This window comes from Nuphar pumila, chromosome 12 (genome assembly GCF_984573655.1).
Source record: "Nuphar pumila chromosome 12, dmNupPumi1.hap1.1, whole genome shotgun sequence".
NCBI classification, from domain to species: domain Eukaryota; kingdom Viridiplantae; phylum Streptophyta; class Magnoliopsida; order Nymphaeales; family Nymphaeaceae; genus Nuphar; species Nuphar pumila.
This window is the reverse complement of record NC_143260.1, coordinates 18,467,611-18,480,674: the sequence shown is the minus strand read 5'-3', so window position 1 is coordinate 18,480,674 and position 13,064 is coordinate 18,467,611. Positions and strand designations below refer to the sequence as shown.

At 37.2% G+C, this 13,064-nt stretch overlaps 1 protein-coding gene across 1 annotated transcript in view; it reads left to right on the top strand.

Moving 5' to 3' along the window:
* The first annotated feature begins 3,890 nt into the window (after positions 1-3,890).
* Positions 3,891-13,064, top strand: part of LOC149820186 (uncharacterized) — a 47,688-nt gene continuing 38,514 nt past the window's right edge. Inside the window, exons 1-2 of the mRNA XM_089982717.1 lie at positions 3,891-4,121; positions 4,277-4,970. Of these exons, the coding sequence (XP_089838843.1) occupies positions 4,081-4,121; positions 4,277-4,970 (735 nt within the window). The 5' untranslated portion in view covers positions 3,891-4,080. The remainder of the gene's footprint in view (positions 4,122-4,276; positions 4,971-13,064) is intronic.

The window sequence follows — 13,064 nt, the reverse complement described above, 5'->3', positions numbered from 1 at the left end:
CACTTGGCTTGGGTAAAGTCGCGGTCTGACGAAAGTGATGGGGCAAGCGGTGAGGCTGGCAGGGTTGAGGGGCTGTGCCCTACACAAGTCAAGCTCGACTGGCTAGATTTGCTGGTACTCTGTTGTGTGTTCTATGTTTTCACTATTTCTGATTTTTGTATCGTTTCCACTTAGCTAATTTCTTGTAACCCATTTGCTTATTATGGATTCTAAATTTCTGATTATCTGGAAGCAGCGGTTTAGAAATTTATGAGGCAAGCTGAATCGTAGAAATATGCATGATTCAAGTCATGCAAAGCGATGTATTCTAAGATGGTAAGCATCATCTCTCAACACTACTGACAATGCCTTTGAGGCAACTTTCAATCTTCGAGTAATTAGCACTAATTAAATATGGTCAGCTTAGAGTACCCAGTTTATTGACCAATTTGGTAAAGAAATAACTTAGAACACCTTCAAAAGTAAGTAGACTCCCAAAACATAAATGTATGCACTTATTTATTACTAAATAATGCACGACTTTTTTGGTGCCCATGTCCAACTTTCTTGGAATTGGTGGTTTTCATTTTTCTTTCATGCCTTCCTTATGAGTTAATAATATTCCTAGAATGCCTTGTTTTATTTTATTGATATTCTAAAACAAGTTACATACGGCTATACTTTTTCTTTGTTCTTTTTTTTTTCTGAAGTTTCAGTGTCTGTATATATACATTATTCAAGAAAACTTTATACATCCTGATGCTGTTGTTCCTTCAAATGATTTATAAGCTACATTTGATCACAGGTCTAACCAGGAAAAAAACTATCACATTTTCCTCTTCAATTTTTTGTTTTCAAAGGAAAAGAAAAATTCATTCTTCACGCACTTGTAAAGAATTTGAATTTTCTTGATTTGATTGTGGAGAAATTACTCTTCCAAATATCAATCGGGATTGATATCCTGATCACCATCCTCCTGTTGGCAAGCAAGACAATCAAAGAAGGTTCTACTTAGGATCGCATTTCTGACTCTATTTAAATACCAATTTGAATGTCCTTACCAACTATGTGCCCTATTAACATCACACCATCACGAAAGTGAGAATAGAATGTACAAGTCCTAGTAAAAGGAAAAGAAACCCTAAAAGCCAACCCTCTTCAATGCCTCAAAGTACATCCTCACCACCATCACATCAATGTTCAAAACTTTGCATAATTGGTCAATAGGATTTTTGACACTACATGAGGGCCAAGGCAAAATATGTCAGGAGGTAGAAAGTCCTTTTCAAACTTATCCTCCATTTGAAACTCACTTGTACCTCTGCTCTATTTTTTAAAACTTGAATTTAAAATCCCACTCTCTGTTTTGGCTTCACGTACGCCATTCTTTCGTGCGATTCTTTATACTATAAAAACCTAAAAAATATTCACATCTGCCTTTCACTTTTTACTTGTTGGGTAAAAATTGTTAATTACTAATCAACAGAGTCAGTACAAAATAAATAAACTACAAGCAAAATTTGATTGAGATGACCATGGTGGTGATGAAAATGGCCGTGTTGATGACCTGACCCCATACTGAAGGCGGGAAAACTGTTGATAAAGGGTCTTACTGCCGGCGTCTCACAGACGCTCACGGTAATTAGCAGAGTTGGTTTAGATAATCTGCCTTGGGAATGGAACTAAAAAAAAAATGGTGTAAGGCATAAGTAAACATTAAAGGGAAGGTAATACAGAATTGTGCTCTGTGCCTTTTGATTTTGGGGGCATGAATCATGTCGTTATCGAAGAGACAGGCGTCAGAAAATGCGGGGCCCGGCCCACGCTACGGGAGAGCACGTCTACGATGTCTTGATGACCATGTGTGTTTTGTATGTGCATCATGCCCATGCCATCTTTTGCGTGGCCATTCATACGCGATAACGGTCTGTTCCTACCTTTTTTTCATTTATTTCTCTCTCTATATATTTATCTGTATACATACGAGAACTGAACATATTAGTCCTTCTTTTCTGGTTCTGCCTAATTAGGCTCCATAGTTCAAAGTATATTATATATTGATAGATCTGAATAGTTAGATGCGATTAGATTTAGTAAGAATAAACTCTTAAATCATATTTTTTTGATAAAAAAATGCATTTTTATGAGCTGGAAAAAATTGAAGCCATTGATTTTGAATTATAGGAAAACTCTGATAAAATTCTCTGGTGATTCAAAAGCCTGTTTCCACTAAATAAAACCTATAGATTAGGTCTATGGTGTTAGATGTGAGAAAAACGCAAAAAACTATAATTTTTGAAGGAGCCTAACATAGAGGAATGAGAAAAAGAGCAGCACCAGCACATTTCTTATTCTCTCTCTCTCTCTCTTTATATATATATATATATATATATATATATATATAAAGAAAAAAAAAGGAACCGTTCAAACAAAAAAAGATCCAAAATCTACAACAGATATATAATAGATGGTGTTTTTTATCTAACTATCAAGTTTTTCATCGATCAGACTTTATATATTCGATTTTCATCATTCTAAATAAGAGAATGATATGTTTTGGGTTATGAATTTTGATGTTTAGATGCATTCTTGAAAGCGCTAAAAATCAAAAAAATCAATGGTACACAATACTTTGTATTGTAAAATTTTAAATGCATTGTAAGCTATCAATTTTTTATATTTCAAAAAACATGCTTATATATCGGAAAGTCTTAATGTAAAGTATATTTTTACTAAATAAATTATAAAAAAATAAATATATGAGGTCTGATTGATGACATGTTCATGCATTGAAGGAGAGTCATCCCATGTTTATAGATTTTGGATAGGGGGAGGTTATATGTTCCCCACCAACATGCACTGTAGCTACATACAGTGCATGTTCGGGGTTCCGACTGAATGCCAGTGGTGCTCAGTCGGAGGAGAAGATGCACCACCCTCTCATTTTGGATGATTGAATGATCCTTCTTTATTTATATATATATATATATATATATATTACTAATTTAGTTATGTGGGAAAAAATAAGTGTCTTACAATAAACTAATTTGTGTATAGATTACGTAAGAAAGGTAACGATGGCGCAAATGTTAAACTGTAAAAGTGTCATATGGTGGTTTTCCTTTTTTCTGTTTGTTAAATAACATCGATGAATACTACACGGTTTTGACCTATAAATACTCTAGGGGTGTTTGGGCTCTTGTGCTAGCGCTTTGTAATTTTATTGGAAGTAAACAACAGTCATTGTCATGAAGCAAGCTTTTATTAGTTAAAGAAATCTGGCACGACACATGTTCACGATTCAGTTGGAATAAAGACAAGGTGGGAATGTGATTCTAAAAATCTACTTACACTGAACCAAGGCTAAACAACAAAATTAAAATATCTAAATCAATATTATTCTATTGAGGTAGTGTTAGGTAACAGAAATTACTTTGTAATTAGGCATTTAAATTTTAAAAGTACAACCACCATCACTGACCTTGATTATTTATAGTCAAGGATTCAATGAAGGGTTGTTCTGACATTGTGAAAAATGATTAAGGACAGAGAGGAACATAATTTTACTTAATATATATGTCATTGAAGTACAATGAAAGCCAGGGAAAAGGATAGGGGAGTCCATTGCATTCACACAGAGGGGTCATTCCTGTCCTCTTCTGTAGCGTAATAGTGATGCCATTACGCATCCCATCTCTATTCTCCCACTCATGTGTCGCTTTCTGTCCCATAAATGCATACAGAGAGAGAGAGGGTGATGGTGGGATGAGGGAGAGCGGGAAAACAGAAAGGGAAGAAAAGGCATCTGGCGCTCGTTCAGCCTTTTTATCCCTCTTCCACCAATTTCTTCGTAATAAAATAATCTGAAAACTAATATTTATTGCCATCGTTTTCCTCCTTCCTCACCCCAATTTTCTTTTTTCCTCTTTTTCCGTTCTTTTCTTCTTCCCACTTCCATCTGCTCTTTCCATCTCACATCTACCCATCTCTCTCTCCTTTATCCTCTTGCTTTACTCATTGCCCATTTCCTCTCTCTCTCTCTCTCTCTCTCTCTCTAGCTTGGCCGGGATCCTAAATTTCCGGCGAGTAATCCGTCTGGAAATGAGAACCATGACCACCATCTCAGATACCTTCTCTATCAGGTAATATTTCATCCTCCACCGTGAAATTTTTTATCTTTTCTTATCTGGGTGTCTCTTGTATTGTATCCGCGTTTCTCGGCTTCTTTCTTGTGCTTGTTCTTCTTCTTCTTTCATTGTGGTTGTTTGTACTTGTGGGGACTCTCTGGCTTCTTTAGGGAGTATGTGCTGAAGATGAGGAGCGTGGATGTGGCAAGATGCTGGCCGTTCGATGGGGAGATCTCGCGAGCGGACGGTGGTGGCTTCCCGCCCATGACTTGCAGGAAATTCAGATGGTGGTCGTTCGAAAGAGCTGGATTCTCAGCCCCCCATCACGAGCCCGCCACGTGTACGGTGTCCGAAAACCGGAATCCTGATCCGGAAACCGGGGGTGATGACGTGGCAGGGCGGGATAGCGGGGAGGAAGGCGGTTTCGAGGAAGATGAGGGGGGTGGGGAGCTACCCACCACAGCGGACGGCCAGAATGATGGGCCACCTAGAGATGGACGGCGGAGGTTGAAGGTGAGGGTTCCCAAGAAAAGATCCATCGTCGAGATATTCGCCAACTTGCCGGAGGTGGTTGGTGGTGCTGATGGTGCTGTGGAGGACGCGATGGAGAAGAAGAGGACGAAGATGAAGAAGAAGAAGAAGAAGAAGAAGAAGAAGAAGAAGAAGAAGAAGAAGATGATCATGATGATGATCATGAAGAAGAAGAATGGTGTTGGTGGTTTTGAGAAGGTGGTGAATAAGAGAAAGAGAAGTGACATTGGAGAGGATGATGGTGTGGAAGCTGCCATGAAGAAGAAGAAGAAGATGGTGGAGAGCGTGATGGCAAGTGTTGCGGCCTTGAAACCTCGTGCTACTGATGCCAAGGTATGGATTGTTGTGTTACTGTTAGTACTAGCAAGTAAACTCTCTCTCTCTCTCTCTCTCTCTCTCTCTCATATGATAATATGATGATGATTATGGTATTCATATAGATATGTTGTGCATGTAAGTTGGATTTTGTGAGCTGAATTGGTGATGATGGTCGTGATGATTATGATGGCATTTGTGTGGATTTCTTTTTGCATGAAATATAAGTGATTATGGACAAAGGCGTGTGGTTTGGGCCGAGTTATGTTTTGATTTTTTGAAATGGATGCTCTCTTGGTTCTTCTTGGTGTGACGGTGTGGTGAGGTAAACGGTTGGTTGTTGATTTAGTACGTCTTTTTTCGTGCTTTAAGTTATGAGCCTGAACTTTACTTTTGATTGAACCTTGTTTGCACCATGATCTCTCTCTCATATTCACTGCGTGAAACATTCATGTGAATGTCTATTGAAACACGTATATATATTCGATGTTGCATGCACTATGGGCCTATGGCCTTTTGCGAACTCCCTCTCTCTTGCTTGTCATGAGCTGCAATGAGCTTTCGTTGCAAGATACAAGCTCTATTGCTTATTGTTTGTACTTCATATTCTTTGTGATTAAGCGAATTTTGTCACTCAACTTTTGAAGATCACAAGTTCAATCTCCTTTCTAAACCATCGTGCTTGTGGAACGTTCTCTCTCTCTCTCTCTCATGCTTCTTGGTTTTGGACGGAAAGACCGTGCCGGTCACCAAAGAGTTTGGCTTCTCTCTTTGTTCTCTTGTCTTTTTCCTCTTTCTTCTATCCATTGGACTCTGCGTACGATCGTGTTATCTTGACCAAGTGTGCTGGCATATCTGGGAGAGATGGGCATATTAGGCGAACTGGTTGTAGATGGCCGAGGCCTCCCTTGGGCTCTTCTTTCTTTTTCTGTCCATCTTTTTGCTCTCTCTCTCTCTCTCTCTCTCTCACACACACACACACACAGTATCTAATTACCTAAAATGTATAAACGTATATAAAGAGGTCTATGGCATCAAGGGAATGCTCTTATGCATGCCTTCTACATGAGTGGTAATACTTCCATTCTTTTTTTGTTGTTTACCGTTAGTTATTTGAGTATTTCTTTCTGTCGATAGTTCTGATTCATACCATAAAAGAATGGATATCTTAGACGGACGACATTGCTATGAGTTGGGTGTACACGTAATTGGTTGCCATTCGCCAGACTTGATCCGGAACTACTTCTGGGCATGGCCTTGCATTCAAGTGCATGGGCCACTTGGATTGCTAATAGCGGCATTGATATATTTTATATGCCTGATTTCAATACATTTTGGATGCCTGATTAAATTTTGGATTGGAAGGATGTGAGATAAAATAAGTATGGTGCAACACATTCTTTGATATGTCGTCTTTAGGCTCACATTTGGAACTTGTTCCCTGTTAACATTGTCAAGAAAGGCACTTATGTTTGGTAGGAGTTGGTTTCATTCATTAACAATGTCAAGAAAAGTACTTAATTGTACTTGGTATATCTTGGATTGATATTTGGGACTTGTTCCGTATTAACATTGTCAGAAAAGCACTTAGTTATATTTGGTAGGTATTGATTTCATATTTAGACTTATTCTGTGTTAACATTTTCAAGAGAAATACTTGGTTATATTTGGTCGACATTGGTTTCATTAATTAACATAAATAAAGTTATAATATTGCGAAATATATTTATGACTTGCAAGGGTCGTACATGGGGTACTTCACTACGTAATGTGAAGTTTCATTTATGCACAATATGATAAGAAAAGAATCAGTTCGTATTGTAAGCAAACACAAATCAGTTAGGATGAACCCATTATCTACCACGTATAATTTGGATAACTTTCTGTATACAGATAGCCATGTACTTAAACTTTTGGAGTGAGGCTCATTACGGTGGTAACTAGTTAAAAATAATTGCCAGAAGAAATAAGGAGTCCTTCCTCCAAAGCCAAAAAGACTGGTTTTCGACCCCCCTTTGCCCTTTGTTTAAGTGGCAGCTTGTTTAGTGAAAAAGATTTGGGTGGCTGCAAGACTACTTTCTAAAAATCTATATTCATCCTAATAGAGCTAGGCACTCAGTTTTACCAGCTTCGTCTTTAATCTTGTATCAGATAACTTGATCTGCTTAGCATGACGGATAAATTTAAGTTTATATATATGCACCAGGCTTACTTCCTACTTCTGGCAAAATGATTTGTACTTGCTGAGGCGGAGGTTATTTTGCCTGTTGATGGCCTAGAGTTGCAACTGCAATATCTTCAAATGCCTTGCGTTCAGTCTGCTGCAGTCATATCCTTGTTGCATTGATGTTTTTGCAGTTAGGGCTGTATCTGGTGACTCCAGCATCTTGTATCATTTTGATATTTTTACCTGGTTGTGAGCCTTCATTTTCTTTAGAAAGTGTGAACTGCTATTTGCAGCTTCATTTGAATTGTTTCTCCTCATGTGTATATTTGCTCTAGAAACTTATGCTGGGTAGTTTTTTCCCTTCTTTCATTGTCTATAATTGTTAGTTCCAGCTATGATGAACAGCCTTTTTGAAATTATATTACCTTTTTTTTGTCAAGGGATAGATCCGGTAGTGCAAAATTGTCCAAACTTCTTAGGCATCATATACCTCCATATTTTCCGGATACTTTTTTGTCTTTTGGTTTAACATGAAAACAAAACACAATCATTTGGTTTCAATGCAGAATAACAAATATTTTTCATCCCTACCTCTTTTTTTTTTTTGAGAAGAAAGACAACAATTCATCTTATTAATCATGTGTTTTTACCATTTACATTGTGAAAAACAAATTACAAAGCAACCCAATTTGTTCGTTTGAAACAGATGTCAGGCTGAAACGTATGAATAAAAACCAACGCTGCTAGGACAGCAGTTTCGCGGGCATTGCACAGCCCGCGTGCTCACCAGACTTCAACTTCTTCCAATCTCTGAACTCTCTATCAATTCTGATCTAAGGAATTTTCCAGTTTGGGGGGAGTCTCTTCAAATATCATTTCATTCCGATGCAGCCAAATCTGCCTCCAAGAGATCAGAACACAGCACTGCCACTCTAGATCCCCCTTTCCCCCCTTTCCACGCTTCCACTGAAGAAGGTTTATATCACGTGGAGTGCGTATGTTCACATTCTGTCCCGGATGCCAGAAAAAAATTTGCAGCTTTGAACCAACTGCATTCAACAAAGCGTTGCTCCATGGTTTCAATTGCTTCTAAGCATAGTCGGCCTCTACTTGCAATGTGAAAACCCATCCTTTGGAGGTTGGAATTCATCTGAGCTTTGCCATGCAGCACCAACCAACCAAACAAAGTCGATCTTACACCTACCTGTTTCATATTTCATGATATAACTTTTCATAATATATCATAGAGTAATGCTTAATCTTGCAAGATAAAAGATGAAAACGTATTTAACTGTTGGTACAATTAAATATTGTCCTAGAGATACTTTTTTAACTTGACCTACATCTGAAATCAATGAATGGTGCATTGCGAAAAGTAAGGCCTGATTCACATTTTTACACCAAAATAAACCAATAAAATACCCTTTCTTAATGCACATCTGACTTTCTAACTTGTTCTATGGAATCATCAAATTTGCAAAACATAGATCACTAGATTAGAATAGTGCTGCTTGATGGTTGCCTTTGTCTTTTCCAAGAATGAATTGTACCATAATAGAAATTATGCCCAATATAAATCCGCATTAAGATGATGCATGTTTCACCATGTAATTGTCCTTACCGGAGGTCATGCCCAGATTTTTTGCCACAAAATTGTTGAAAGAGGACTTTACTATCTAGGTGAATATGCTAAGAAACCTTTGTCACTTGTGTTATGCCTGGATAGCAGAACATGTATATTGATGGATACAACTTTTCTACTTTATACGCTTTCAAAAAAAAACTTTTCTGCTTTATAAAGATCCATTATTGATTATACACAGCTATCTTTGTAAACTTGGAAGATACAGAAACCAATATTGTATTGTTATGCCTCTTGAGCACCAGAAAGTTGGGATTGTTCTTCGGATTCTTATTACTCCTCAGAATCACATATATGTTCCATTAGGTGAGTCCTGAGAGCTAAAAAAGTTAAGGTGCAATTTTTCTAAGGACTGTGAGACGGGCTGATTAATTATAGGAAAGAAAAAATTCAACAAACAGTCAATTAAGGCAGGTTTGATCTCGTAGAAGTCAGCTATGTGATGAGATGGAGAACATGAAACGAAACTGGATAATTCACACCATGGTGTGAGGTGGCAGGCAACATGAATTACAATTCTCCACAGAGATGACCAGAAAAGAGGTTCATATTAAAAGAAAATGACCGTAAACGAAGATCTCAGGAATCGACCATAAAGATTGAACTAGAGAGGAATTACATAGTCAACATTGTGCATTAGGCTGTTGTCAATGCTATGGAACTGCCTGTTTCAAAATTATTGTATTACGTGCAGTGGTTCATCTAAAATGATACTATCAGAAGGTTACAAAAGCATGGTGCAAGGCATGTGATTTCCAGTTGTATGGAAAAATGTGAATTTATGAAATAAAATTTTCTGTTATGTCTTGGACATGGGTGCACGTCAACTTCATTTAGAAATGCATTGACTCTTTGATATATAGTTTCATCATGACAATAAAAAATGTTCACTTGTTCACTAAAGATTGACTGGAATTCATCATGAAGTGTTCAAAAAGATGATTTTTTTTTGGAAATTCATCTTTGGACTAGGAAGTCAATGAAAATAGAAGGAAAAGCACCTGCAATGCCAGTGAATGAAGTAAGAAATTCTGACAATATAGTTTTATGTGATAAGGATGCCTGACATATTCTTTTAGGAGAGCCTCAGAATTTGACATAAGGTGCACCATATGTAACGCCCCAAATTTTTGAACTTACAAACCTTTGAAACAATTATTAAACCTTTCATTTTTCAGAGTTTTTATTTTAAAGAATCAGCGAAAATGATTTTTTTGAAAAGAAAGGCAAGTTGACAACTTTGGGTGCGTTAGCGTGAAAACCAACATCATCAGTAAAAGTAATTGAGCAAGACATTTAATAAACCATATGTATTAGAGATAAACTTTCAGTTTGTACAAAATTAGGGTTTCTCTTTAGACAAAAACGCAAAACCAAACAGGTATCCAAGATGCAAACTGCAAGCAGAAAGAGTGAGATCTCGAAACCATCTCGTAATCGCACCATCGACCATCTTGTAAACCTAATCATCACCTGCGCCCATAAAATGGGTCAGTTTCACAAAAAACGGGTAGGTGCACAAGACAATATGAAACAATATTAAGCATATGCATTTTATTCTACATGGTAAGTAATTTTAACAAGTAATAAGCTATGTCTAGCATGATCAGTTGATTTGCATAAGTAATAAGCTATAATTAGCATGATCAGTTGATTTGCACAAGTAATAAGCAATAATTTAATACCAGTAATAAGCAACGAATTAACACAAGATGTATACTCAACAAGTATTGTGAACAGGATAATTTTTTTTCAATATTAATTGGCTTGTGGGTACGCACATACGCGAAATGTAGAAATAGCCGAGACGGATTCAGGGGTTTATTATGCTATGTATTTTATGATACTTCGGATTGTTAGCTGAATTCGCTCCTAAGGGAACGATCAGTGACCAAGAGAGGATTCTCCAAAGGCATTCGTGACAACGGATACCTTCTGTAGAAATTCATGGGATCTACCACCTAGGATAATTTTTGGTAGTTCCATCCCCTAACTCCGATGACTAAGGACACTGAGTCATTTGCTCAAGGGGTGTAATGCCTAAAAAATTTTAACCCAATTTTGGAGGATTTTTTTTTTATAACAGCGAAAATAATTAACATTATCAGGTTAAGCATTCAGAAACATTACAGGAGTGATCAAGCAACAACATTTAATTTATTTCAAATAGATAATGACATCAAAGTTCTCAATAACATAAATATTAATAAATTGAAATTTAATCTGAAATATCCCAGGAACAGTAAATCAATATCTTGATCGATGCTCCATCCCGCAGCCGCTCATGACATTTTATTTTTCACCTGAAAAATGGTAAATTGATTGAAATTAGACTACAACCAGTCTAAGTAAGAAATACTGTGATTTTCTTGCAGGTATACCATGTGTCAAGTATGTGATGTGGGTGTCGTGCAAAATTTTCAGCATGTACAAAGGAAAAGGTAAAGATCTATGCTACAACAACAACAACAACAGTTTATAAGAAGCTATCTAACAGGTATAATCAATAGTAGAATTCAAATATCTCACAGACATGCAGATTTTAAGTGTTAAATTACAAACTTGTCACTTTCTACTCAAATAAGACACCTAATATGTTCTAAGTTAATGTTTTTCTTTAATTATTCCACGGATACATGTGGGCCAAGGCAACCCTAACAGAAGAGAACATTCGGGGGTTTATTATGCATTGGTGTTTTATTAACCGGAATGTTCTAACTGAAACTGAAATCCTAAGGGAGCGGTCAAGTAACCGAGAGAACCTCCCAAAGCCCCAAACAAATAGGATGCATCCTAACTTCTGGAGAAGAACGTGGAGCTACCACATAGGACACATTAGTAATCTGGATCCCCTAACTCCGAGAACTGGGGACCAATGAATCATTGTTGCTCGAAGCAAGAAACATATGTCCCCAGAGTTGTGTACCACTTACCCTCTCCAAGGTAAGCTCGAGTCTGAGTGGTTACTCTTCTTATTAATTTATGTTTTCTGTTGTGTCTGAGTCTTTTCCCCAGACTGAACCCAGTCGTACAAGACACTGGGGTTTTCCCAAAATTTGATCCATATTACCGGAGTAGTAAACCCCCAACCTTTCATATTTTAATAAGACAGAATAACCAAACCTTACCCATTTGATTTTACAGGCCCACAAAGAGTGCTTTGGTGCCTTTAAACCGCCAAGCACGAATGCCCCAGTACTTTTAAACCAGACAGGCAACAATGTAATTTATATTCAATTTGTGTGCTAAGTCGGACCATAATGTGAAATCCCTAAATCTTTGGCTTGGCCACTCGAGTGCCAGCACTAGCCGACCCTTAATATTAGGTTCAATCTTGCAACGTCCCAACACATGGTAACGTGCATGAGTAGTTTTCAGCATATATGACCATACAAAAAATACAGACCTATGATAGAAATTATACCTGTAGACACCGACCCATGCTTATTACATTTTAGGTCAGCCCAACATATTCTGTACACTTTTCTAGGTTATCATAAATCGATATGTGCCAGCCCTCCCATCGGGAACATGTGATACTCTGAGCATTTCAATTTTAAGAGCTTGCGATAAGCATCGAGACGAAACAAAACATTGTAGCCGTTTGAGTTCTTTAAATTTAGATTTGTAATGAATTTAAACATATAAACTAATCACAAGATTAGGCTATTCTGAGTATTAAATTTTCAGAACTTACACTAATTTAGACTCATAAACTAATTAGAACATGGTATAGTCTGAGTATTTCCATTGTAGAAATTGCAACAAATTAAACATTGAGATAAATTAGCAATGAACATCCACGATGTGGCCCACTTGTAATCGTTCCAAGGTGAATTATAACAGAATTCAGTATGCAGGAGTCTATATGTGTATATCCATATTTAAAGCTTTTAGTTTTCTTTTTTTTCCTTTGATTATTTCCAAAGACTTAGTACATCCGAATGTTACAGTTATATGGTTCTGCTCACAGGCAATGACCTTGAAACAGAAAGCGATATCGACCAAACTATGTAGTTATACCCTAAATCAAATCAAAGGAATAGAGTTTCAACACAGATTACCACAACTAGAATACGCGATTAATCTAAACCGTAAAGTTCCAAGGAATATGCACCAGCTATATCAAGAAAATTCAACAGGATCTACACAGGCCTGAACCATAAAATTCAAAGGAATATACATTGGATCAGATTCGCAATCCAATCACACCAACAATCACCAAGCCCTATATGTAGTTCATTCCCAACACCAAAGTATCACCATACTATCCGAAAATCCGAAACCCCAAATCGGGGATTTG